The sequence below is a fragment of the Hipposideros armiger genome, unplaced genomic scaffold (assembly GCF_001890085.2).
Source record: "Hipposideros armiger isolate ML-2016 unplaced genomic scaffold, ASM189008v1 scaffold_381, whole genome shotgun sequence".
NCBI classification, from domain to species: domain Eukaryota; kingdom Metazoa; phylum Chordata; class Mammalia; order Chiroptera; family Hipposideridae; genus Hipposideros; species Hipposideros armiger.
In genome coordinates, this window is record NW_017731731.1 from 972,266 (window position 1) to 999,901 (window position 27,636).

Genomic DNA, 27,636 nt, shown 5'->3' on the forward strand with positions numbered 1-27,636 from the left:
CGGGGAAGGGGAACAGACAAGTTGCTGTCCTTTTGTTCTTCAGTCTAGTTGTGGAGGACGTTGCTTCACTGGCCCATGTTGGTATTATCATTGCGCTCCTCCCAGGTGAGGCAATTGCTCACCGGCCATTGGACGGCTGCTCACAGCGACTCACAGCAGCTCACGAAAGCGCACACCAGCTGCCGGCCAGCCCCACTGCAGCCTATGCCGTCGCCAGAGACTCACAGCAGCCCAGCTCCACGTCGAGCTGTTGTTCACCATCTTAGCTGTAGAGGGGAGTGTCACTGGCCCTCATGTGGGATCTGAACCAGGGCCCTGCTGCTCAGAGCTGGCGCCCCAAGCTGCTCTTAACCAACGCGCCCCTCGGGTGGCCCTGTCTTATGGATTTTCAGACTTTTCCCATTTCCTTTCTTTCCCCTTCTATTTTAAATGCATGTGCTGGGCACAAAAAAATATGTCTTGGGTTTTATAACTGAAAAATCTCAGAAGCTGAAGGAAGCTTCTCTCTTAAAAGTCAAAAGCCCTACACTACCCAAAAGGAGCCATAGGTCTCCTCTTTCCATCTCCTTCCCCTGCTGTTCTTCATTTTGAGGGGATCTGAATGGAGAGAAAACGTTACCCTTCTATATTTTATCCCTAGCAGTAGCTGATGGTGTCTGGTAGTATTTTTATGAAACAGAGTCTGCGGCCTGGAGCAAATTCTCCCACTCGCTCTCCTGAATACCCAGATCTTTATGGGCTGGAAACAACATGGCTCCCCTTGGCCAATGTATCCTCTAAATGGGCAGCACTGGGGACAGAGGTTTTTCCCACAGAGTGAAAACTGATTCCTTGAGTCTGGTAAGGTGATCTGAGTATGCTGTATACAACTCTCCACAAGGTACCAGGTCTTCACACAAATGCCTTGCCCACCCCGGTGGTCCCCATGAGAGCAAAGAGCAGCTTTGCTTGAAAAAATGTTGCCTTTTCCATCTTTTGGAAATAGAATTTTCAATTTCCATATTCCTTACCCTTAGAGAGGCACCGAAGTTCTCAAATGAGCATTATAATATTCTGCAAATAAAGTTAATTTTGATTCTTTTCATTTGCAAAGCACATCTGCATTTAAGGTTTTTTTAATTAGCATATATGCCACTCTGAGGAAAAGTCAGTTAGCAATAAAAAAAAGGTTCGTTGCACCAGAACGCACATTTTTGTTTTCGTATTTGAAATCTCAAAGTTCAGTGGAGATATAGATATGGATATTTCATTCACCTAGATTAAAGGAAAGAAGTGAATGATTTTAAAGATATTCATATATGGTCTATATATGAAAATAATGACCATTGAAAATAATGGAAAACCCGCAAGATGGATTGCAACATTTCCCATTTACATTGGCAATTCCTGATTCACCAGAGAAGGAGGATGTGGGGTGCCCACTTATGGGGAGGAGTTTTTTTGCCAAGGCGTCCTTGAATGACAAGCTGGTTTTCTTCCTAAGTCCATCTCAGAAGTCTTGGGAAATGGTCTTATCTGTCCTTCAAGCTCCAAAACCTCTGGAGAGGGGTGTTTGCTTTTGATTTTGGAAATGAACTCTTCATTCTGTTGTTGTTTCGGAGCAATAAAAAATGGTGTTTGGTAACAACAGTGCCTGACCCAGGGAGAAAATTGGTTCCATTTTCACTCTCTTTTTAAGCAGCCTTTTAAATTAAATTCTCTTTGGGTTTTCCATTTCCGATTCTGACAGCAAAGTCGTGAGCACCAAACAGAAACCTAACTGTTATCTCAGACACAACATCCCAAAGCAGTGAAAAATTAACCCCTTGCAGAAGGCTCTTAAGTTCTACACTTTCCCAAAGATTAAGAGCAATAGTAACCAGAGGTAATCACCTTCCTGCCTTTACATATGCTGTTCCATTTGCCTGGAAAGCTCCCCCTCCTCTTCTCTACCTGGCAAACTCCGCCTCATCCCTCAGGAGCTGATTAACGTCCCCTCCGATGCCTTCCTGAGTTAACCCAGTTGTGCAGCGGTATTGGTTCTCTGCACTGCACCACCCGACATGCTCTCTTTGTTTACAGGTGAGGCTTGCAGGTAAATAGGTGTCTTGGTCAGCTCGGGCTGCCATAACAAATACTACAGATGGGGTGGCTTAACCAACAGACATTCTTTTCTCACAGTTCTGGGCTGGAAGTCCAAGATCAGGGGACCAGCATGGTTGAGTTCTGGTGAGGGCTCCCTTCCTGGCTTGCAGAGGGCTACCTTCTCACTGCATCCTCACATGGTGGACAGCAAGCAAGCTCTTTGTCACCTCTTCTTCTAAGGACACTAATCTCATCATGGGGGCTCTACCCTCATGACCTCATCTATACCCAATCACCTTCCAAAGGCCCCACCTCCAAATACCATCACATTGGGGATTAGGGCTTTCACATATGAAATTGCAGGGGGGACACAATGTTCAGTCCACAGCAGTAGGTAAGTCTGTAGACTGCAAAAAAAAAAAAAAGCCACAAATTCCTTGCCAGTCCCCCTATCAAGGGGTGGAGTCTATCTCTCCTCTTGATGCTGGGTTTGGCCATGTGACCAATGAGACATTAGCAAGTGTGACACAGAGAAGTCCTTATGCACTAGGACTTGTCCTCTTACTGTAACGGATTCTTCCACCATCATGGGAACAAAATTCTACATATTTTGTGTTTTTCTTTTGTTTCTGTTTTTCATGCAGCCAATAATTTATTATCTATAGGTGACAGCAATGATTGAGAAGTTGGTTTTATGATGTGAGCACCTGGTGATCACTGTTGGGTGGCTAATGGAGGCTTACACTATGTTGGGTGAGAGATGACCAAGCATTCAGTTAGTCTGTTCCATTTGTCTATTAGTGAACTTGATTCAGCAAAGGAACTAGTTCAGCCTTCCTGGGAAGATCAGGAGTGGTGAGTTTTTACTCATCGGTTTACTGTTGACCTTTCCTGAGATTGCAGGACTTGACCAACAGAAACGTATCATATCACAGTTCTGGAGGTTCAGAGTCCGAGATGAAGGTGTCGACAGGGCTGGTTCTCTCTGCGGCTGTGAGGGAGGATCTGTTTTCATGCCACTCACTGAGCTTCTGGTCGCTGCTGGCAATCTTTGGAGTTCCTTGGCTTGTAGATAGATACATCACCCCAGCCTCCACCATCAATGTCACATGGCGTTCTTCCGGTCTCTGTGTCCAAACTTCCCCCTTTTATAAGGACACCAGCCATATTGGGTTTTATGATTTCACTTTAACTTGATGACCTCTGTATAGACCTTATCTCCAAATAAGGTGACACTCTGAGATGCTGGGGGTCAGGACTCCGACATATCATTTGGGAGGGGGACACAATTCAACCCATAACCTTTTGCTACTCACCTGCTTACAATTTCCCAATGGCCTTTCACTAACCTTAGGGCAAAATCCAAACGCTTTCCCACACCTCCCCACCCCAGGGCCTTTGCACATCCTTTTCTCTTCGCCTAGAGCCTGCCTCCCTAATACCTTTCTCTTTCTACAGCTAATTCCTTCTCATCCTTATCATTGGGCTTTGAGATCATGTCCTTAGAAAGGCACCCCCATTCTTGTTCCCTGCATCCTGCCCACTTCCTCTCCAGCAGTTACTACACTCAGTTTATAGCTTTTTAAAAATGTGTCTGCCTGGGGCCGGCTGAGTGGCTCAGTTGGTTAAGAGCTCGCTCAAGAGTTTGAGCTCTGAGCAACAGCGGTTCGAGTCCAGCCCGAGCTGAGCAGCCACTGAGCTGCCAACAGGTAGCAGGATGGCTCAGCTAAAAAAAAAAAAAAAAAAAAAAAAAAGTGTCTGCCCCACTAGAATGCGAACCCTGTAAGAGGAAGTACAATACAGGAGAAGCCGTAAAGATGGACAATTAAAGGCAGAACCTAGAACCAAAACACCTCGGTCCAATCGTGCTCTATCACACACTAGCTGTTATTTGGGTAAGTGCCTAAGGCTCTCTGTACCTCAGTTTCCTCATCTGTGAAGTGGGATAATGGGACATTCCCTTGAAGGGTTGTTAGGTGGATGAGATGAGCTCATCCATGGAAAGCCCCTGGAACACCACTCGTCACTCAGTTGGAGGTATGTCAGGGTGAACAAGGCCAAGGGTGACGACAGGTGCAGGGACCTACTCAGGCAGTCTTACTCCCCACTGTGCGTGCACTCAGAACTCGGCATAGTGCCTGGCTCACAAATATCTGCCGAATGAACAAATCTCTGATCAGCCATATGCTGCTCAAATAGCTTCCTTTTGTTTTTTAAGCGTTATCACAGCTTCTACGAAGGGTCTAATTTATGCCATCCCCGTGAACTGGGCACGGATCATGCGGCCTCATCCCTTAGGGAATGTTCCAGACTTGCTCCAGGGAATTCTCATTTATAAGAAAGAATAAAACATGGTCCTTCATGACTGAACAAAGGTGGGCGTCTCCACCTCAACTCCCCACCGTGGGGCACCAGGACAGGGACCTGTGGGGCTGCAGTTTCTGGTCTACAGGGAGGCCCCACCTGGGCCTCCAGGACTATGCCATGATCATCTAAAGACCAATGTGTACAAAGTGCATTACGATTCAGCAAAGGCTTTCATATATGTGACTTTACAGCACAAGGACTAAGAATGAGGCCTGATTAGAGCATTTCAGACCTTCTGCTGCACGTCACCTTCTTGGGGAAAAAAAAAAAAAGATGCAATAAGTGGAGGTTAGCAAGGAAATGTCCAGCTGCCTGAGGAGCAGCCCAGCCATGCCACGTCCAGGGTGGAGGCGGGAAGCGAGCGTCCAGGCATCCTGGTCCCGGGTCACCGCATCCTTCCTGCAGCTTCCCTCCACCTGCCCTCGTCGAAGCTCCTTTATTTCTGGGTGGAGTCTCTGCTTCTGGTTAATGGATAGGGGCACAGCAGGTAGCGATGAGCCAGCTCCCTTTGTTTTAATCATGGGGCCCCGAAATTGAGACATGGAGCCTCTGTGGTCGCTACATGTGGATCCTTTCCCAGGGCAAGGTACTGGGTAGAGGGATAGAAACAAAGCTGGAGCTTAAAACTGACCTTCAGACGGTGCGGCCTTTTGCAGCCTGTGCTTTTCCTTCCCCTTTGGGTGTCCCCAGACAGGACACATGGTTTGTTCCCATCTTACAGTTAGCAGGAGGGCACGAGAGGCCCTGCTCTCCTACAGCTCCGACAACCCACAGGCCTCCTTCCTTCTACCAGCACTTCTAGACTTTGAGGAGATGCCTGCTTCACCAGTTATGACTGGAAAGGGTTCCCTTCCACAGGCTTCCCCCCATCACCATGACAACCGGTGACAACACCATATTGTCCAGTTCCCTCGAGAGCAAAACCTCGGGAGCAAACCTACTGCTTTCCAACCTAGTGTCTTCTCTTTCCCTTTGATCACTATGTCTCCCACCCCCTTCCTGTCACCACAGTTACATACACCCCTGAATCTCTCGGTTTTTCAGGTTCTTCATTCTCCTTTTTTTTTTTGGTGCACAAATTGTCCCTTTCATAGCATTCCATTTAGCATAAATGAGTTCCCTAATTGTTAAGGAAAAAAGGTGATTATGCATTCAAACATTCATATTCATCCATTCAATAAATATTTAATGATGGAAATTATGTGCCAGACACTTAGGAGAATTCTGAAGCCCTGGAAGGGACCAAGAATGGATTTCATTTCATGTGTCGCCTCTGATCCACGGGTAGGGGCTGCCTGGAGGGCTGAGTCGAGAAGGATTCTGAGGCCCTTCTGGGCCCAGTATAGACTCTGATCAGCAATGCCAGCCAAATAACCCAGGGCACCTCAAAGAGAAGGTGTCCTCTGCCGCTGCTCCCAGCTCCCACTCCCACCCACTCCGTGTGGCCCCAGCCACTTCGGTGACTCATCAGACACCCCACACCCTCCATCTGCAGTCTCGACAACACCTCCCGGGGAGAGGCAGCGATAACCAGGAGTTCGAGCTTCGGGCCGAGCCCGGCTGCAAAGCGCAGCTCCACCGTTTACAGACTGTGTGTGCCTCTGGCCTTCCTCCTGTCTGTGTCCTGAGATCCAAGGGGATAAGGAAGCTGCTGCTTGGGAACGGAAGCTGATTCCTGACTAACCCGTTTCCTCCCCTGCTCACAAGCCGGGGTTCTGGGGAGAGCTGGCTCTTTCTGGGAAAGTTCAGGGACGTCTGCAGGCCTCACACTCTCAATGTGGTCTCTGGTTCCTCTCCCTCTCCTGCCGGAAGTCTCAGAATTCCTCAGTTCTAGACCCTTGCACTGGCGACACTCCTCGGCTACAGCCGCTGCCCCTCCAGCTGCTGCGCCCCTGGATGGCAAGCCCGTCCCTCCCTCGCCTCCCTCCTCTCTTCCTCCTTTGTTTCCTTCCTTCCGTCCTATCTAGCCCAGGCTCCATGCCACATGCTGAGGGATCCCTGGAACAAGCTGGGGGGGGTCACTGCCCCTTGGCCTGCAGTCCAAGGGGTTCCAGCAGGTGAACAGTGACCCAATGACTGCAGGGTGACGGCCAGGGGACTGGAGACAAGGGAGGCCTCCCAGCCGGCCTGCAGGAGACAGGAGGGCTGCCCATGGGGAAAGGGAGAGAGTACGAGACCAGAAAAACGAATTCCCAGCTGAAGGAATTGTACATTCAAGGGCAGGAATCTAGAGGGAGGCAGGCTGCGTTCACGGGACAGGAAACAGTGTGAAGTTAGCTAGAGAATGGATAGAGAGACACGGAGAGAGACGGAGGACGCTTCCGACGAGCCACTGGGACCAAGCGAGGGCCACATACACCATGTTCAAGATTCAGTACTTTATCTTGAGACCCTGGAGACAGTCCGGTTTGAACCCCAGTTCCACCACTTAGTGGTTCTGTGACGTTGAAGGATTTTATTCATTTCTCTTATGAGTAGCTTCTTCTTCTAGAAAATGGGGGTAATAAAGAGTAATGGCTTCACTGGGTTACCATGAAAATTAAATGACAGAGGGCCTGCCATACACTAAGCACGTGGTAAATTTTAGCTTTTCTCAGCCTGGACAAGGGAAATAGAGTGCAATGGAGAGAAGTCGGGGAATTTCAGAAATGTTTTGAAATAACACACTTTTGGTTCAAATTAGTCCCTCTCATCTCTAGCTTCAATATCTTAATCAGGAGCCCACTCTCTGTCCACCTAAAAGCCCACCTCCCCATGGCAAGGAATTTAGTCCCTACCCGGGAATCCAGGACTCTGCATGGCTCCTGCACCATTCACATATGATGATGAGAGGACCATGAAGGACCCGGATTCTGTGACAGGGCCCTTGCGGCAACCCATGACTCACTCCTCCAACTATTAACTGAGTTTGCCCCTAGTGGCCCTCACTGTGCCAGACACTGGTGAAACAGACCAATAAGGTCTCTACCATCAGGTAGCATCCTTTCCCACTGGGTGGTCAAACAATAAACGGATTAACAAACAAGAAAATGACGGGCTATGAGGCGCTGGAGAGGAAGTGAACGAGGTGCGGAGACAGCGTCTAGCAGGTCGTTTCGACAGGGAACTCAGCGTTGGTCTCTGCAGTGGTGACACTGGATGAAAGCCGGAATGTGGGAATGGACAGGCCATTTGGAGAGCTGGAAAATGGCATTCCTGGCAAAGGACACTGATGTGCAAAGCCCAGAGATGGAAGAGACTAAACAAAAGCTAATGAGTACACGGAACCAGAAGCAGAGGGTGGGGTAGGAGGTGAAGGGGCCGGAGCGGGGTGGTGGTGGTGGCAGCAGCGAAGTTAGTCCTGCAGGGAGTGTGGCCCGGCGCCCAGGCTGAGTTCGATTTGGAAGCTGATGGAAAGCCATGGGAGGATTTTAAGCAGGGGAAAGATATGCGTGATTCCTGAAACCAGACGCAAGTTCTGTGAGGCCAGGACTGTGTTTTCTTTTCTCCCCAGCATCTAAACAAATTTTGGTAAAAGCCTCTGGCAGTTTGCGGAGAAAGGACCAGAAGGAACAGAGGAGGAAAGCCGGGCTCCAAAGAATCACTGAATGTATATCCCAGAGCCTATAACATACTACGTTCTCATCCAATACTCCGACGTTATTTCATAAGGAAGGGGCAGCAAAGACAGAAGGAGGGAGCATTCACTTTCATAAGTTCAATAACTCACATGGACCAGACATCGATCTTGGGGCCATATTTCTTCCTGGCAAGAAGTTCCGGTGCGGCGTAGGCGGGGCTGCCACACTGCGTGCTGAACGGGTCCGAGTGGCCCAGGATCCCCGCGCAGTTGCTCAAACCAAAGTCTGCACAGAGGGGAGGACAAAACCGGCTCCAAATTAGAAAATTGTGGAAATGAAGAAGGGGGCGAAAAAAGGCAGCAAAAAAGGAAACGTTCTCTCAGGATAACACATCATTTAGCATCCAAAAGGAAAACCAGCAGCTGCAAACTATAACCTCTGGATATGGGCCTCAAGACAAAAGGATGTCAGCTGGTGGTTCCCTGGCTTAACTGGAAACATTTTATATCAGGCCTCACTATAAAACCCAGCTAGCGCTAAAAGAATGTTGAACCGAAACATATTTCTATCAAATCTTGGAAATGAGTCATCCAGGAAAAAGAGAGGCTTTGCTTTCTAGGACTGAGGCAGGAAGCAAGAACAAGGAGAGGGCCTTGGAGTCTGTGATGCAGCTTCTAAGCGGCCAAGGAGGTGGGAGGGAAAGCTGAAGGAAGACGGATTTTTTCTCTGGCGGTGTCAGCGTCACCCCAAGTGATACGCGATCCCACCATGTAGCGTTGACTTTTTCAGCTGAATGTTTTCATCTCGTGCACGTCTTTTAAAAATGCTCCCAATGCATGCAGCAACATATGGTGATTTGAAAAGGGAGAAAAAATATACTCAGTGATTTAGACAACGCTGAATGTTGGCTGGGAAAATCATGCCAGAAAGATAGCAATGAGAAGTAGACTAAGTGACCTCATAGCATCGCTTTGTTGCTGGGTGACTAAGGCAGCCGGGAAGAGAAAAGAAATGCCCAAAGCATCCATCTAAAGCGTCCTGGGTCCATTCTGCTTTTTGCGCTGTGTTTACTTTTGATCTTAAAGACAGGTAATTAGAGAGCTTTAGTGTTCTGTGCTTATCTGATATCTTTCCTCAATCTTTGTTGAGCTCAGAATTAAGATCATGGCTCCTCCTTTGAACTTCAATGTAAATATTATGGTTCTCGGTCCCTAAATAGAAGACTGTCAGTCCACAGGGCTGTCAGAAAGGGGCTGTGGTCGGAGACTAGCTCCAAGGCTTGAACAAAACCCTTGCACTTGCCCAACCAGCAGGATTTCTGCCTATTTCACTACTCTGTTTTCTCCTTGACGATAACGTGTCCCCGCCTGCAATGTGCATGACTATTGGGAAAGCTGTGGGAAAGTTCAGGACAGGAGAAACAGGAGACAGGGCTGCGAGTCCATGATGTTGCACACCACGGGTCAAGATGCACCACGAAAAAGTCTCCCAACAGCCATTGGGTTAAGCTGTGTAATGACAGAGCTTTTCCAAACCCCATCTGGGCAGAGCTCTGAAAACTCTTCAAGGTTCAGAAAGTCACCCAAAGTCTCCAACTTAGGGTTGAAGATAAAAAATCAGAACCTACATCAGAGATTGGCAAACCAACCGAAAATGTTGTACGTTCACACATTTAATTCTTCCTTTGTTTGTATGTTTTCATGATTTAATTTTTTTCCTCTTAGCCTCCCTCCTCCTCTCTTCCTTTGCTCCCCAATCTCCCACCCCCACCCTCACCTGGCCCCCATTTCCTTTCTCCTCCACCCAGCCAGCACAAGTCAGCTCCATCACCACCTAGCCAAGAAAGCCCTTCAGGAACCAGCTCTCAGATTCCTATCTCAGGAGGAGATCTCTGTTCAAAAGGATCTCAGGGCCTCTGTTCTCAGGCCCCACCCTGTAGTATCACTGAAGTGGGAGAAGGGGGTGTGTGAATATTTTCATAAGAAGAAAAATCATATTGAGCTTTACATTGGATGGCTGTTTAAGTGCTTTGGGTTTGAAAATCAACCTAAAGGAATTTTAATGAAACGACAAATGCATCAAGGGCATTCACTGGTGAAATGAAAGCACCGTGGAACAAAGATTGTATTATTTGGGGCAACATTTTAAGGGAAAGTTCATCAGCAGTCATGTTAGAGGCCCAATCTCTTAGGAGTCCTAGAAAATTTATCTCTCGATTTCTGAGATTAAAACAGAAGACCCCAATTCCTAATCTCCATGGTATTCCTTCCAAAAACAGCAAAGAACTACCTCATTCAGTTCACTTCCTCAACTCCAGGACCTGGGTCTATAATGAAGTGCTTGATAGCAGACAGGGCAGGACAAGCAAGATAAGAGGCCAGATCACCCCACACTGTTCTCAGGCAAGCTTGGGAACACAGAATCTTGCCTTGTTTCAAGCACAGTTTCAAGAAGATAAATTAGCAGAGGGTTTGGGTAGGGGAGGAGATAAAATCTGCATTTTAATGACTTACGTTGACCTAGCTGAAAGGGTTTAATTTAAAATATATTGTAGAGAAATAACCAGTACGTTGCACATTTGTAATTGTAATTATTAAAATTTACACATATGCCTATAATTAGAATTGTGAAACCAGAGAGAAGTTCCCAGTAATGTCACACAGGTTGGCCTCAATTTAAACACATAAGCCAATTATTACTCAATTTTCTGAGAGCTGCAAAATGAATCTCAGAAAACACTCAACTGAATGCTGCTCTGGAAAACTGAAGTGCAGCAGTGCTCTAAGTTGTGGCTCTGACCTTTTAAGGTAAGATTAAATTAAACTATCAAACCTCAGACTGCTTTGTTTCTGAAGGGAAAAATCCTGATTACATCAAATCTTAGTCCCAGTTAATTCTAGTTCATTTGAAACATGGCTCACGTGACTTCAGTAATTTTATTTAAATCAAATTATTTCAAAGAAAGAGGAACTATTAGGAAGAAATGGTAATAACTATAATCAACCTTGGGGAAACAACTAGGTAAAATTCCTTTGAAGGAAAACGTTCAAAGGGCTTTCAAGTTGCAAAAAGACCATCCTAGAGACACTTAATCCATTTGATCCAAATTGCCGAACCCAGGGGCAAGAAAACCCACAAGACACTGGGACATCCTTCCCTCTAGCACCTTCCCTTCCTTCCTTGGCCTACTCCGTATATGAAAAAAAGGAGGACATGCAGATTCTGTTGAACTAAATGCAATTTCCAGTTGCCCTGTGGGATGGTACTATGTCTCCTGAGATTACAGGTATGAGTTAGGGCTCTTTGGTTTTATCTGGTCATGACAGAATTGGAAGCCACATGAAAAGTTCTAACAAAAGGAATTCTAATGATCAGAGCCTCCTTTCCTGTAGTTTTGGGAACTGTGGTTTCTGACACCTGGTTTCTGACAGGTCCATTTTGGCTCAAAAAGCTGAAATGCCTGTTTGGGAGCCAATCCAGCTGTTATCAAGCTGAGAGGTGAAGGCACTGGGGCATTTGAATAAAATGGTTCCCGGTATCCAAGGTACCACCATCTCAGTCACATCAAGGGGAACGGGGGCTCAAGTGTAGATACATCATTTCTTCATCTTATTTGTGCAGGTTTTGTTATGTGGCCAATCCGTAAACTACTTATAAACGCATCCACCATGTACAGTGACTGGTTCCTTTAGAACAACGGTTCTCAACCTGTGGGTCGCGACCCCTTCAGGGGTCGAACGACCCTTTCACAGGGGTCACTGGGTACTCGTATGTGGGTGTATCTGCATGTGGGCCTGGAGATGGATAGAGGAGCGGTGTCTTGGTTCCTAAGACCATCGAAAATATGTGTTTTCCGATGGTCTTAGGTGGCCCCTGTGAAAGGTTGAGAACCGCTGCTTTAGAATCTTCTCAGTCAACTTCTCACCAATAAAAGGTCTGTGCTGTCCAACACTGTTTATTCTCCGATACATTTCTAGTTTGATAAATGGTCATCTAGGGCTATCCCTTGGGGAGAGACAAAAGAGGGTAAGCACAGAGGCAGCGGGGGGCAAAAACGGAAGGACAGAAAGCAGTGTGGGCAATGCCGTATTGGGGTCTGAGAACCCCCCAGTAGACTGCACTTGGCTAGAATCACCAGCCTCAGTCTAGACCAGCAGTTCTCAACCTTCCTAATGCTACGACCCCTTAATACAGTTCCTCATGTTGTGGTGACCCCCAACCATAAAATTATTTTCGTTGCTACTCTATCACTGTAATTTTGCTACTGTTATGAATCGTAATGTAAATATCTTTTTGTTTTCCGATGGTCTTAGGTGACCCCTGTGAAAGGGTCGTTCGACCCCCAAAGGGGTCGCGACCCACAGGTTGAGAACCGCTGCTCTAGATGATGCATGATGGAAGTGAATGATTCCAACTTCACACAACCTGTTCGCTGACAATCTCTGTGCTGTTAGGGCAACTCTGTCCCTGTCACCTCCGCATTTTTTGAAGACAAGTTGCAGGTCCACCTGCGAGAGAACCTAAAAACAGCCTCCTTTCCTCCATTCCTCTTCCTCCACCCGGATATGCCTGAGTTTAATACCACAGTTCCTGGAAACAAGGACCAGTAAGACATCCTGCAGCCATGTCATTATCTGCCTTGTCTAAGGCTGCTGTATTTGACGCTCAGGACAACTAAAATGCAATAGTGAAGCAATTTTTTTTTTTAAGATTTATTTTTTTAAATTGGGGAATTGGGGGATGGGAACAGTGCTGGGGAATTGGGGAAAGGGGAACAGACAAGTTGCTGTCCTTTTGTTCTTCAGTCTAGTTGTGGAGGATGTTGCTTCACTGGCCCAAGTTGGCACCATCATTGCACTCTTCCCGGGAGAGGCAGATCAGTCGCCGGCTTCTGGACGGCCGCTCACGGCGGCTGCTGGCCACTCACGCTGGCTGCTGGCTACACACGGTAGCCCATGGCAACCCACTGCAGCAGGGGATGCAGCCTACGCCGTCGCCGGCGACTCACAGCAGCCCAGCTCCAGGTTGAGCTGTTGTTCAGCATCTTAGCTGTAGAGTGCAGTGTCACTGACTCTCATATGTGGGATCCGAACTGGGGCCCTCTGGCGTCCCAAGCCAACTCCTAACCAACGCGCCACTCGGCCGGCCCCAATAGTGAAGCAACTTGATAAAAAGAAAATTCTTTGAATTGTCCAAGAATCTTCTAAGAATACATCCTTTAAAATCTTTGGGAGGTGAAGGGGGGGGGGGTTTCTCTTAATTGTTAATCTTATAATGAGTGTATTCATCAATACTTAATCACCCAGTGAAGGGTTTGGAGTCCCTGAAGCCCCTTGCCTGATACTGGGTTGGGAGACAACTGCAAATCCAAAGTATCTAATTAGTTGTTTGAATGATATATTTTAGAGTCTTGAGGTGGTTCGCAGCATGTGCCACACAAAATTTCCTTCTCGAGTACAAAAGTTAAATTCACAAAGTTTTAGTGCTCCTTCTCTTATCCCCGAATAGAAAGTCTTCTTCAAGCCATTGAGGTGGAAGAAATTCCTTGCGCTTGAGGTGGGAAAAGAGAGACAAGAGAGACGTAAAAGACGGTGCCGTCTACCATCTGAATGTAAAAAGGATGCCCTGGAAATTTTGCTAAGAGCCACCACTCAGGCAAACAAAAATGGAGTTCTTCTGGACAAGGAGCCATGGAGTGAATTCGCGTGTGGACCCTCAATTGTGAAGTAAATATGACTCACTCTCTCGTGGAACTTCCTTCTGATCGGTACAGACCTCTAAATTATCCCTCTGTGGGGGTTTCTCTCTGCACAAGCACCTTTGTACTACAGGGTTTGAACAGATTATATGAAAAAGAAGAGGTAAATTGTGTTCCCCCTTATTTTGGTGCCCCTACATTCATTGAAAAGTGGAATAAGACATGACTAAGCTAAGGGCAGCACTTCTGAACAAAACTATTTCCCACTAGTTTTGAGAAGTTTTATGGTTAATCCAAAGAAAAATAACCCCGTCTAAAAGTTCTGGTCCAACTGAATTTACGGAGAGGCTGCAGCTTGAATAACCCAAAGAACACGTGAATATTTTACAGCACTTTACCTTCTTAATTATGTTTAAATTATTCTTAAAATTAATTTTCATTTTCAAAACCATTATTAAATATTGGAAGCAAAAGGAGGTGATCTAGAAGTATTGTCTGGGGATTAAAAATAGGCCAGGAATAATTTTCTAAGCCAATAATCCAGAAATATTGGGTTGTCAGAAAAGTCATGACGCATTTTTGCAACAAAAAACATAGAAAAAATATGTCATGACTTTTCCGACAACCCAATAAATGAGAATTGACAACACAACACTTAAGTATAATCTCACTTTAAAACAAACAATAAGCCATACCAATCAGCTTGATATTATTGTCTTCATCTAGCAGCAAATTTTCTATCTTCAAGTCTCTGAAATAAATAAAATCATACAACATGTTAGACAGGCATTTGAAGTAGCGGGATAACATTTTGCTTCTGAGGGGAAACAAATGGTTTCAGAGTCACTTTGAACCAGCCCATGACGCTTTCTGCTTAAATGTGCACAATCCGGAAGTAAATGTTTATAAAACGTGGAATAGTTCATTGCTGCAGACTTAAAAAAGCCAGAGGATTTTCAGAGAAGACAAAGAACACTGAGGGCAGAACAAATCACAAGGACTTTCTGGAAGAAATGGGACCACGCTGAATCCTGGGAGTTAAATAGAACTGGGGTTAGGAGACAGTGGAAGACATCATCAAGACAGGTGCTGCCTGGACTGGCAGGGAAATTACAAATGTGCCACGTGTTTGTGAGACGGTGTGCAACGCCAACCAGAGGGAGGAACAGATTCGGGAAAGCAGTTTAAAAAAAAAAACGTAATGCAGATATAGTTTGTCAGTTCTACAGCCTCTATGCATGGAGTCCAAATGTCATCCACAAATTGGCAGGTCATAATAATCAATCTTTTTAGCAAGCAGATTTTCTAGTGGGCAGGCAAATAGAGCCCAAAGATGTCAGGGTCCTAATCCCTGATGTTAGTTAACTAACTATATGACTATATGTTAGTTAACCTTATAGGATCACAGGGAATTAAGTTTGCAGGTGGAATGGGGGTCACTAATCAGATCATGGGTGTGTGCGGGTCATTGATTCAGGGGTGAACAGGAGGAGGTGGGAGAGAAATGCACTCAGGGTCATGCTGAGTGTGAGGTGTCTATAGAATGTGTGCCCAGGACTATAAGCTCCTTGAGGGCAGAAGATATGCCTCCCTGGCTTACCACTGTACCCCAGTACCTTTGCACATCCCAGCTACCCAGTAAGTAATGAGTCTACATTATTACCAAATAGATCTTTTAGATTTCAGAGGGAAAGAAATGTGTGCAAAAGCATATACTCGTATGTGGTCATCAAAACCATCTAGGTCAACGACTAGAAGCATCTTAAGTCATAGCCTGTCAACTCAGACACACTATGCATATTAAATACATAAGAATACTCTTTCCTTCTATACACATACATAAAATGCTTTCTTCCATTGTTTGGAAACAAAGCATTCTTGGACCAGCTTTTATTTTCTCCCTTTTGAATAGAGACCTGGGCAAAAGAATTATTTTTTTCTCCTTATCTCTGTTGCAAGGAATAGAACAGCGTAATCATGAGAAACAAAAAAGGCAACTCCCAGCACTATGTCAAAGTCCTGAGACAAAGGGAAGCAGCTGCGAGGACTGTGGTAAACGGCAGAGTGGTGTCCCATTTAAACAGGGACAGTGGCTCACAGCTCCGTCCCAGCACTGCCAGCTCATCCCGTTTTCCACGAGAAGCTAGAAATCTGGATTTGATCCCGATTGTTAAGTGTTGGCAACAAATTCACACTTAAAACAATAATAACAACCACACTGAGTGAGCCCACCTTGCAGGTGAGATTTGGCCTGCAGACTACCAACCTTCAAACTCAGGCGGAAGCTGAGCCTTGAAAGCACATGAGGCTGCCCAGGGAGAGGGTAGAGAACGCTGGGGGCAAGGTCAAGGACAACAAACACATTGAGGACACAGACATATGGAGCAGACTAGGGAAGAACAATCGGGAAGCTATTGTCATGGAAACCATGAAGGGCAGCAGGTCAAGACCAGAAGAAGAGTTAAGGAGTCAAGTGCTGAAAAAAGGTGAGCTCTAAAAAGTGTCCAACGGATTTCCACATTGGAAGGTGGATGGTAACCTTAAGCCTGGACAACTAGATGAGACAGGAGAGCTGTGTTGAAACTTGCAGTTAGGGAATAAAGATATTCCCCAATCCAAATGCCCCCACCAGTGGAAGAAAGAATTCTGTATCTTCACGTCAAATCAAATAAAACACTACACAGAATATGTTAAAACATCGACAGCCTTGAAAAGGTATCACATATGTCTAAATGCAGGGTGACCCCAAATATAAGGTGATCCTCCCCACTTTTCCAGTGGGAAGACCCTGTCCTCAGACAAAAAGGTTTTGGAAAACACAAATATACAATTTTTAGAAATGCAATGGAAAACACAAATATGCAGTTTTTAGAAATCAAATGACTACTTATGCTATTTATCGATGAAGCTGCACCATCATATTTAAGAGCATATACTACAATGTTAATATAATTAATTTTTAGAAATACCGGGGGTGCCAAAAATATGTATACAAGTGGACACTTTGTCAACGTTGCTCAAGCAGTAGTTCGCCGTCATCAGAAGTGTGTGGACGCTGATGTTAACCACTTTGAGCACCTCTTGTAATTGCAGAAATCAAACGTGACTTGTATTCATTTTTTTTGTTACTGGTATATATTAAGTATTATAATTTTAATAGTTTTTTTTCTTTCTTAAAATGGTATATATATATTTTTTGGCACCCTCTGTATTGTTCCTGCACTGTCACATTTTATGAAACAATTTTATTAAAACTTGTCACAGGCAGGACAAAGATGACAGAGTATGGTGTTTCCAGTGTAACACCATCTTCAAGTTGACTGGATGTTTGAGATTTAAGTACTTTTTAATCATGTATGACGCACTTGATGGAAATCTTATTCCAAGCCATTTAAATAATAAGTACCCATTAAAACTCTCTATATATTAACTGCTCAATGAATTGTTTTTAGAGTGGTCTCACAAACCCTGGCAATGGTGAGGCCATGTCCCTGGAAGTTATTATGAAAGCCACACAAAAGGTGTTTCTTTCCTTCTTATTGGTTTCCTCGGGTTACTTTTAAAAGCACCCAAAGTCATTAGTGAGTCAAGTCAAGGTCAATGGGTCTTCTCCAACTAGTCCTTTGTTGTTAAAACTAAAGTAGTTGAGATGGTGCCCCCTCCTATGAGCAACTTTGCAAGGACTCTGTAAGTCACTTCCTCTTTCTTTGGGATACTTAGGACATAATATAATCCTGACCTTATATTCAAGCATATTCATTAATTCCAAAATACACACATGCACACACACAAAACAGTGCACCAGCAATAGCCCAAACTGCGATTCTGTACAAACCGATTATAAAACAGCAGCACTATTGAAATCTAAAGGAAGGCCACAGTTTGTTTCCAGCAAAATTAAACCTCCTTCCCTAGGAAGAATGGAAGCCACACTAAGGCATTCAAGAAGAAATTTGGTTCAGAACAAATACTATGGAGAAAAACAGCTTTAAAATGCAAGGTAAAAGAAAGCAATTTCCAAGAATTATAAAACTAAGCAGGATAATTCTGGGGCCACAAAAGCCTAGAAAACACCACCATGATTAGAAGAATGATATAAATGGAAAGCTAAAAATAACAGAGAATGCAAAAGAAATTTTAAAATTTGGGGAAATGTCAGAAAATCAAGGGAGGGGGTACAAAAAATGCAATTATTAGGCAAAACGAGAAAAAATAAATCCTTTAAAAATCACTGTCTTCCCACCTACTGCATCTCACCCTAGCTAGCCCCTAGGAAATATGCTCAGAACAAACCTGGTTAACCAGGGATTTTTACCCACCTATTACCTTTTTGTCAAGGTTTCTAAAAGATGCCAGCAATAACCAATCTAACTGCCTGGGGAGACGAGGGCGCCATGGGCACAGAGGCTCTGGCCCCTTCTCTGGTACCTGGGCAGCTCCAGGGAAAACTGCCCAATGGAGTTCTCATGGAGGCCCTCAGCAGACCTGGCACTGGGTCAAGTTCTCTACTCCGCTTGGGGCGGTGGGTGGGGGGATTGAGAGATTGCGAGAGGGCTCAAGGGGAGAGCCTAATCACCAGCCCTTTGTTCTAGGTTATTTCAAAAGGACAAGCTCAAACAAGCCATGACTGACAATTAAAGTTTCACCCAAAGCTACCAAGTGCACCCCTTGTCCTCCTCCCCTATCCATCCAAACTTTCCTTGCATTTCTTTAAAGATGGTAATCTCTAAGGTTTGGAAACTGGCCACAGTGAACTGGCCACCATCAGGAGGGGAGGACCCTGTTGCCATAACAAACATAATGATGCCCAGTGGGGGAGGGGAGGAGGAGCAGCTGCTTGGACCCTGCAGAGCAGGGAAGGTGGGAAGCAATAACGTGTGTGTGTGTGTGTGTGTGTGTGTACACACCTGCGTACCTGTACTCGAGTGTGAGTACACATGGGTTTGTGTGTGTACATTGCAAGTGCATGCACATTTGTGTATGTACAAGTATGTGGCTATACATGCACATGGGGATAGCATGGGTGTGCACCTGTGTGGGGGTGTGTATGAAAGGGCATGTGTGTGGATACATGTGTTATGTGCATGCTCCCACGTGAGAGCACACGTGTGTCCGTGTGTACGCATGCATGTGCACACACACTCATCTGGGATGGAAATACTGGGATGGAAACGAAGGCGAGTTTCTTCGTAGGCTTCACCAGGCCATGCCGAGCCCAGCAGTGAGGGTCAGAGGCCGGGCCTCTACCAAACCCAAATAGACGGAGGGACAGGGACTCCAGAGGGAGCTGGGGGAAGCCACTCAGGGTTGAGACCCAGCATGAAAGTGAGGAACTGAATAGCATAGAACGGAGGGCAGAGACTGCCAGGATTCAAGGGAGGAGAAAGAAGGACAGAGCGAGACTGGGAGGAGCTGGGGAAGACTCAGGTGGGTTAGCCGAGCAAAGACTCGGTGCCAAACGACCTGGTGGCCTGCGGAAGCCGAGCAAGGCAGGCTCTGGGGCTGGCGCTCTCTAACTGACCCTGACTGGCCCTGGGCAAGTCACTTAAATCTCTGAGGTTCTGGTTCTCCTTTGAAAAATGGCCTCAAAAGAGGGGTCACCTGGCAGGGCCATGAGCAGGAGGAAATGAGAAAATGTAGTATGCTAAGTGTTTTGTGGGCCACTCCAGGCTAAACAAACGCTAACATACAAGAGGGGAGAGGGGAGGTTAATAAAGTGAGAGATTCTAAGACAGGGGAAGGGGGAGAGTCCAGAAAGACTTAAAAGGGGTGATAAGCAAAACAAAACAAAACAGTATTGGGGGGCATTAGTTCTCAAATAAGAGATTAGAGATAAGGGGCCCAGGGAGGGCTAGACCCAACTCATACAGGATCAGGTCTGGGGGAGAAAGTTCTGCCTATGGAGATGGCCACAAGATGAATTTTAGAAATAAGCAAAAATAAATCATCCAAGAAAAGTACATAACTCCCCAAGGAAATAAGCATTTTGCAGTGAACAAGAGTTTTTGGGGATTAGGTTTTATCTTCAAAAGCACTGCATTAAAACCAAATGATTTTTTAATCTTTGATTTATTTAGAATATGGGCAATTATTTGGTAAAACGCAAGAATAATTTGTTAAGCATGTACCTGATTTTATTTATTCAAAATGAAACCTTTATTGAGGTCCTATAGTGCCTAAATGAATTGGGCTTATAAAACGGAAGAGCTATTCATTCACTAAAAAGATGCCACTCTACGAATTGGGACCTGAAAAGTAAACAAATTGGTACTAAGTCAATGGAGACACCCCCTTGAAATTCCAGGGAAAACAGGGACTATTCCAGAAAGAATATGGAACTGGCTACCAGAAAGCTTCCATCCCAGTGCTAACATTGACACTAACCATATTCATTCAATTTCCCTTCATGCATTCAACAAAGTCTTACTGTGTGCCCACCTGGCTGGGCACTGGGCTAGGCTGTAGCCTGTGCAGAAGACAGATGTCAAACAAGTAAGTTATCATGTGAAAAATGCTTGGAAAGCAAAGCAGAAGGTGCAGTGGGTATCTAGTACCAGGGCGCTTAGCCTGGAGGGCCTCCCGGAGGAGGTGAGCTTGGAGCTGTGACCTGAAGGATAAGCAGGATTCTGCCAGACAAAGATAGCAAGGGCAGTACAAGTGGAGAACAGCTGTGGGGCCTTGAGCACACATACATCAGCCCCCAGTGTACAAAATGAATGAGGCGGACTCAGTAATAATTACAGTGAACATGTAGTCAGCATAGCAGGTCCTCGAATAACACATTTGGTTCAACGTCCTTTGGTTGTAACATTATAGGAACTTAATTCTTGTTTGCATCAATTTGCTTATGGTAAAGCTGATTTTGTTATACGTGGTTTCGCTTCAAGTCGCAGAACCTACCCACAGCATTAAGCGAGGGCTTGCTGTACTTTCCGAGTATCTCGGTATTAAGCACTTTCTATGAATGGACTCATTTAATCCTCCCCACAACCACATGAAGTGGATAATCCTTGATTTCTATTGTGTAGATGTGAAAAGGGAGGCCCAGAAGCCTGAGTGATTTGCCCGGTGCAGCTTTTAAGCAGCAGAGGCTGGCATGAGGATGTAGGAAGTGGCATTAGAGTCCTCTCTGCTGACCAGTGCACACTCCAATCCACAAAGTTGTGGAGCTGGAGCTTTGTAAAATCTCACATTTCCGTCATACTTTTTAAAACCCAATTAAACACAGAACCTTTTATATACATAACCAGGGCCTCCAGATAGGTTCTTGGTCTCCGCAGAAGGCCCTGGGATCTCACACAGCCCCCGGGGGTGAGCACAAGTTACTCCTCTTCCGTTTGCCTTCCTCTCCCTTCCCTCTCCACAAAAACCTAAAAGTTAAAAGAACTTCTTAAAACCCACCCAGTACAGGTTGTGCCTGCTTCTTGTCAGGCCCACAAGAACAAAGAAGGGCCCCCCTCCCAACCACTGCATTCCCCTAAGCGCAGGGGGCCCCTTCCCAATATTGGTGAATGAATGAGGTCACGGCCCTGGGCCCGCAGTGTTGATGCACATCCCAGCACAGGCTCCAGCCCCCTTTGATCATGTGTCTCTCTGTCCTCGTCCTGCGCGCCCTTGGCTTGCCTCTTCCTGCTTAGAGATGGCGGTATTGTGTTACCCTGTTCTGTTTTGTCTGTCTAGTTTGATTGGACTTTGTTAGTGTGAATGAACAGATGAATCTCAAATTAGTAGAATCAGCATTCTTGATGATTGATGTTAGGAGTCAACACTCTATATACAAGAGCAAATCATCAGATTTTGGCATCCTGCTGGGTGAGCACGTTGGAGAAAAAGGGAGAAAAAAACAACCTCATTAGATTTTAAATGCGGAGTATCTCAGGCAATCTGAAAATGGAGTAGTTGAGACCATACAGTACTCTACTTTTGCCAAAGTTCCCAACAGCCCTCGTGTAAGCAAAAGACACAAAAGTTACGGGACACAAAAGTTACCGGAGGTCCGGTGTAAAATGAAGTTCTCTGCCAGCTAAGGAAATCTGCGTTAGAAAGGTTTAGTTTCCTTTTTTTCCTTTCTACTTGTCATATTTACATGACTTTTAAAGATTTGCTTCCTTTAAATGATACTGAAATAGCTCTGGGTAGATTAACTAAATATGTAGATATAATATCACAGGAAAGAAAGCTCTACTAAGCATCAAGTTGATGAGACATAAAAATACAGAATCAGCCTAATGAGAAACGGTGTTTATAAAGCATCCTCTAACACACGTAACCAAAAGCCCTTTAAATGATATAATGTAGCCACCAAAATTCACCCTAAATCCTTTTGGATGATCCCATCTGTTTGCTCAGAAATCTTCCCACTAGCGACAACCGGGCATCTCTGAAATGCTATTACTCTCTTATGCATTTGAAAAAAAAAAAATCTAGCCTCGAAATAATTGATGAAATTCATTCTACCTTTGCTGCACGAAGGTGAAAATTCTCCATCGTGGAAAAGGGCTACAGTAAATAGCATGCCAGCGCTGAGCCAGATGAAAGTGTGCTAAAAATTGGGTACAGAATCTTTGAAAGTCAAGACATTCAGGTAGAGCCACCCATGCATATATTCCAAACAAACATTTTCATGGGACGTCTCAACCACCTAATCGCTCCTGTCCCTGTGCACTGACACTCATTAACTTGATTTCTAGAGAGAAAAACGAAGAACTCTACTTAAACGATACCGGTGTCTCCAATCTTCCCTAACTTTCAAAGCCCTGAGCTCCTGCCGTTATTGGCGTATGAGTGTATTTCCAAGGAAAGAGGAAGAGGTCAAGCAGGAGATCAGAGCAAGAAAAAGGGCACCGTCTTTGCTATCAAAACATTACTAACCCCGTGCCTTTGACATTCTGACAGTTATTGCACTGAGAGGAACTGGTTTTTGTTCAGGTTTCTTTAAAAGGGTTGTGAATTTCCTTCAGGAGAGACCAGCAAGCAACGCCCAGCTTTCACTCGCTTTTCCTTTGTTGTACTCGAAATCCCGAGAAGCTCGGCTCAGGGCGGATTTCTGACAGCAAGAAACCCTTGTAATAACACCCTGAGTGCCACAGAACGCTCTGCCTCCTGGTCCTATTTTCCACTGTCACCAGTGGAGTCGATAACCCATGCTGATTCATCCATGAGGTGTCTGCTTTTGTCATCCTAATAAACAAAGACAGAAAGCAGGCACACTTACGGCCATCATTTCCTAATAATGGCAGAGCTGTGGCACGACAGGCTACCCAGGGTATTGTTGGAAAGAGCCAAAAATAGGGTTATTCACTTAGAAATTTCTGAATGTTCCCTTCCACGCTGATCTAAACTCAAAGACTCCTAATGAAGCGTGAGTTCGTGACAACATGTGTGACTAAAAATATAGACCTGAAGTGGTTCTCTCACCTCGGTGAGGAAATGAGCCGCCTGAATGGTGCCTGGTCAAGGCCAGCTCAGAGGACCTCCCCCGCAGTGTCCCCAGGTGTAGGCGCAACAGCAGCGTGGTGCCAATCCTGTTAGTACTTCTATGACTGAAAGCTTACAAGTTCTGTGATTGAAAGCCCTTGAGCTGCCTTCTCCACTAATCAGACTGTGAATGACTTTCAAACAGATAAAAGCCACTGTGAGAAGTTGAATTATTAAAAAGATGAGTTTCCTTCACAGATTAAACATAGAGTTGCTGTATGACCCAGCAACTGCTAAGAGTGGAACTCTCTAAGAGAAGTGAAAATATATGTTCACACTATAACTTGTACATGAATGTTCACAGCATCATTATTCACTACAGCCAAAAGGTGGAAACAGTCCCGATGTCCATCAACTGATGACTGGATAAACAAAATGTTGTATCGTCACACAATGGAATACTATTTAGCCATAAAGAAGAATGAAGTGCTGATAGGTGCTACAACAGGGATGACTCTTGAAACTATTATGCTAAGTGAAAGCATTCAGTCATGAAAGAACACATATTGTTTGTTTCCATTTATATGAAATGTCCAGGCAAATCCACAGTGACAGAAAGTAGACCAGAGGTTGCCTGGGGCTTGTGGAGGAGGGGGAATGGAGAACGCCTGCTAATGGGTACAGAGATTCTTTGTGGGGGCGATGAAAATAATCTAAAATTAGATAGTGGTGATAGTCGCACAACTCTGTGAATATACTAAAAAACAACAACAAAAATAACAACACACTGAGTTGTACACTTTAAAATGGTGAATTTTATGGTATGTAAATTGTATCTCAATAAAAAAAGTTTAAACATATGGGTATGTATATACACACACAACATATTTTATGCCTTGATCTTGTTTTTTAAAATGAAAATCCATTAAACAAGAGCCCTACATTTTTCAACAACCCAGAGTAATTACTGATTATAATCCCATGAAGGAAGAAGTATGCATTTATTGGTGAAGCCAACACTTTCTTGGGAGGAAAAGCTCTTATTTATTTTTTTCTTTTATTTTAATTTAGTGTAGCACTAAAAGCAGGCACCCACTACCCACGGCAACATTACTAAGAATGGTGTTTTTGTTCTCTTTTCCTTATGAAGCTCTTCCTCAGGAGGGAACAGGCTATTTAAAAAAAAAAAGTTTGATTTTCATAATTATTTGCAAGGTTGGTTTGGCTTATGGGGAACACCCCTCACTTTCAAGGGCAAGTTCACAATTTGAATGGTGATTCAATTACATTGAAGAAAACAGTTCTTGTGCATCTACCATATGTAAAGCTAGTACAGTGAAAGCACTGTCCCTAGTACTCGCCAACAGCTGGTCTCATTATCCTGCAAATAATAAGAATAGCAACCAACACTTACATGGCCCTTACTGTGTACCAAATACTGTTCCAAGCTCTTATTAACTCATTATACTCTCTATATTAACACTTACAGCAACCACAAAATAAGCATCATTATGATTCCCATTTTATAGAAGAAGAGACCAAGGTTCAGAGCGGTTACATAACTTGCCCAGGGTCATAAAACTATTAAAGGGCAGAGCCAGGATGCAAACCCAGGCACTCTGCCTTCAGATGCCACTCGTGGAACCCCACGCTGACATTAACCCAATTCACAAAACAACTCCACGGAACAAAACCACAGAAGACTTGTACAACATGCAGCAGTGATTCAGCCCAGCTTGGAGCATACTAAAGCAGAGTGTCTCCCATTCATCATAGTCAGCGATCGTCAGCAAGGTGTGGCCCTTACCTGTGGACCACCCCCACCCGGTGCAGGTGCTCCACCGCGGAGATGAGCTGCCGGATGTATCTGCGGGCTTCCGACTCTTCCAGCCGCTTCTTCTCGTATATCTTGTGCATCAGGTTGCCTCCAGGACACAGCTCCATGACCAGATAATAGCTGTTTTCCGTCTCTAAGATATCAAGCAGCTGGGTGATGTTGGGATGGCGGATCATCTGCTGGATCTGCCCCTCTCGCCGGAGGTTTTTGGTGACATAGGTGTCTTTTTTGGCTCTCTTTTTGTCAATGACTTTTATGGCCACCTAAGGAGACACCAAGAACATGGCCATTGTCAGACATGGCAGGCAAAGATGATCATTCTGACTATTCACAAGAACCCTATGAACATACATAGCTACTTTCGGCCCCAAAAGAAAAACGTTATCTAAAGTAGCATCGTGGGGAAAAAAAGAAAAATGTAATATCGGCAAAGATGGAAACATTCAATTATTAAGGCAGAGAGTGGAAGTTACTTAAGCAAACTCGAATGGCCATCCAGAAGGCTAAGGGAAAGGTCAGTATCAAACTTGGTTCACCACAGCATGAAGCACCTCCAGCAAAGGGCCTCTCCTGGTCCCCTCTCAGGCCTCGCCATCATTCCTCCAGGTCGGGGCCCCCCCATGACTCCAAGTCTGAAACAGCCAGAGCTGCCCCATTTTCAGTTCTAGGGCGTGCCTAGGGAGCTGAGGGTGCAATGCCCATCTCTCCGCCCTGCAGCAGGCAGACCCTCAGGCCAGGCTGCCTCTGGCCTCCAGCGTTTACCTCTTTCCCTTGGTGAATCAGCACAAAGGCGAACTCTCAGCCCTAGGTCAGGACCCAACCTGCTGCTGCTCCACGGTCACATCTCCACGACCCACAGGACACCCCTCCTGGGTCATTTCCCCTACTGTCAACATGTCACATGTGCAGACCCTCCAGCCTTGTGTAAAGGCGATGTCAAGGGAGGGATGGAGGGACAGAGGGAAGAACAGAGGGATGGAGGGGAAGAGATGATGCTGCTTTCCACCCAAATCTGCACCCCTTCCCAGCTCTCCCCTTTCCTTTGGTGGCAGTCACCTGTCCCCTCCCGAAGCCCTAAAGCACACCACTGTCTGTGTCCTCTTCATTTCTTACATCGTCACGCCTCTCTCTCTCTCTCTAACGTGACCAGCCATTGCCACCCCGCGGCTTCCTCCTGCTAACTGCCTCTCTCCCCTTTCCTTCCTCTCTGTTCATGACGCCACCAGTCTGGTTCATTCAGGACCTTGCCTCCTGGTGCTCAGACACACTGTTCTGAGTGAGACTCGAGCAAACCAAGGGCATTCTTACACAAGGCTATCGAGCCACCCGGGTGCAGGACGAAACAGTGGACCTTCCATTTCTATTAATTTCCTCTTTTTGTATGTATATTTTGTAATTATTTCATAATGCACTCAATATATTAACACAGAACTGTGATATGGGTCAATAGATAAATGATTAATAAACAATAGATAGGTAGATACATACATACATGTTTTCAGTAAGAGACTCAAATACTATTTTCTTGACATAGGATTGTGAAATCAATCAATCAATCAATCAATCAATCAAAGTCTGGCCACCCCCAGCCTGGACTATTGTATCAATGTCCTACATCTCGTCCCTGATGCTCATCCTGGCCCCTCACTGTCAACAAATACTCTGCCTCAGAATCTATGGGTCTGGAGCTCTAGATTTCTCGCTGAAAGCTCTTCGGGGTCTCCTGCCTGTACAGGGTGAGGTCCACGCTCCGGGCCTAGCCCTCCAGCCTCTGTCCAGCCCCGAATCCTGTCCCCAAGCAGGTCTCCTTGCCTTCCCAGAACACCTGTTCTGTTACTCTCCAAGCTTATACTCACATCCCTCCCATCATCCATTTGAAGCCCCTCCCCCCATCCTTCAGCCATTAACTCAATTCCTTCCTCCCTACTAGAGAGTCTTTTGAAGGCTCCTTTCCTGCATTCCAACCACACTTATCATCTGTGATACCACAGAAAGCATTCACCCCTTAAGGCAGGGACCACGCCCCTCTTCACCACACACAGTACTTTATAAACAATAAGTGACAGATAGATTACAAACTGAATGACTCATTGAGCTTTTTTTTTTTTTAATCACTGAAGCAAAAATAGCTGTAAACAGCTTAATCTGTTCTCTCTTCTGGAGAACAGCCCTTTTTTTTTTCTTTCAATTGCGCTATAACTGGCATATAACATTATATTCGTTTTAGGTGTACAACGTAACAATTTGGTATGTGTATATACTGCAAAATGATTACCACAATAGGTTTAGTTAGCATCCATCATCACACATAGTTACAAATTTGTATGTGTGTGATGAGAACGTTTAAGGTTTACTCTCTTGGCAACTTTTAAATGTACAATACAGTATCATTAACTACAGTCAGCATGCTGTACCTGACATTTCCAGGTTTTATTTATCTTACAACTGGAAGTTTGTACCTTTTGACCTTCTTCGTTCATTTTAATGGGACTTTTCAGGCACATAATCCAAAGATATGACGAAAGGGGACAATCAGCCAGTGGACCAGACAAGCTACGAATCTGCTCTATCCCAGGTTGATTTGAGGCTGATGCCGTCTGCCCACAGAAGTTAAAGTTACACTCTGGCTGTAGTTTGGCCCCATCTAGTTCAGTAGATGCTAGACTAAAAGTTTTAAAAACTGTACTCATTCG

General features: G+C 45.2%; 1 protein-coding gene across 1 annotated transcript in view; it reads right to left on the minus strand.

Annotated features, from left to right (window-relative positions):
• The window catches only part of HUNK (hormonally up-regulated Neu-associated kinase), a 127,463-nt gene that overhangs the window by 45,620 nt on the left and 54,207 nt on the right, over positions 1-27,636 (minus strand). Inside the window, exons 2-4 of the mRNA XM_019662810.1 lie at positions 24,914-25,206; positions 14,385-14,440; positions 8,141-8,276 (exon numbers count right to left, since the gene is read on the minus strand). Coding sequence (XP_019518355.1) covers positions 8,141-8,276; positions 14,385-14,440; positions 24,914-25,206 — 485 coding nt within the window. The remainder of the gene's footprint in view (positions 1-8,140; positions 8,277-14,384; positions 14,441-24,913; positions 25,207-27,636) is intronic.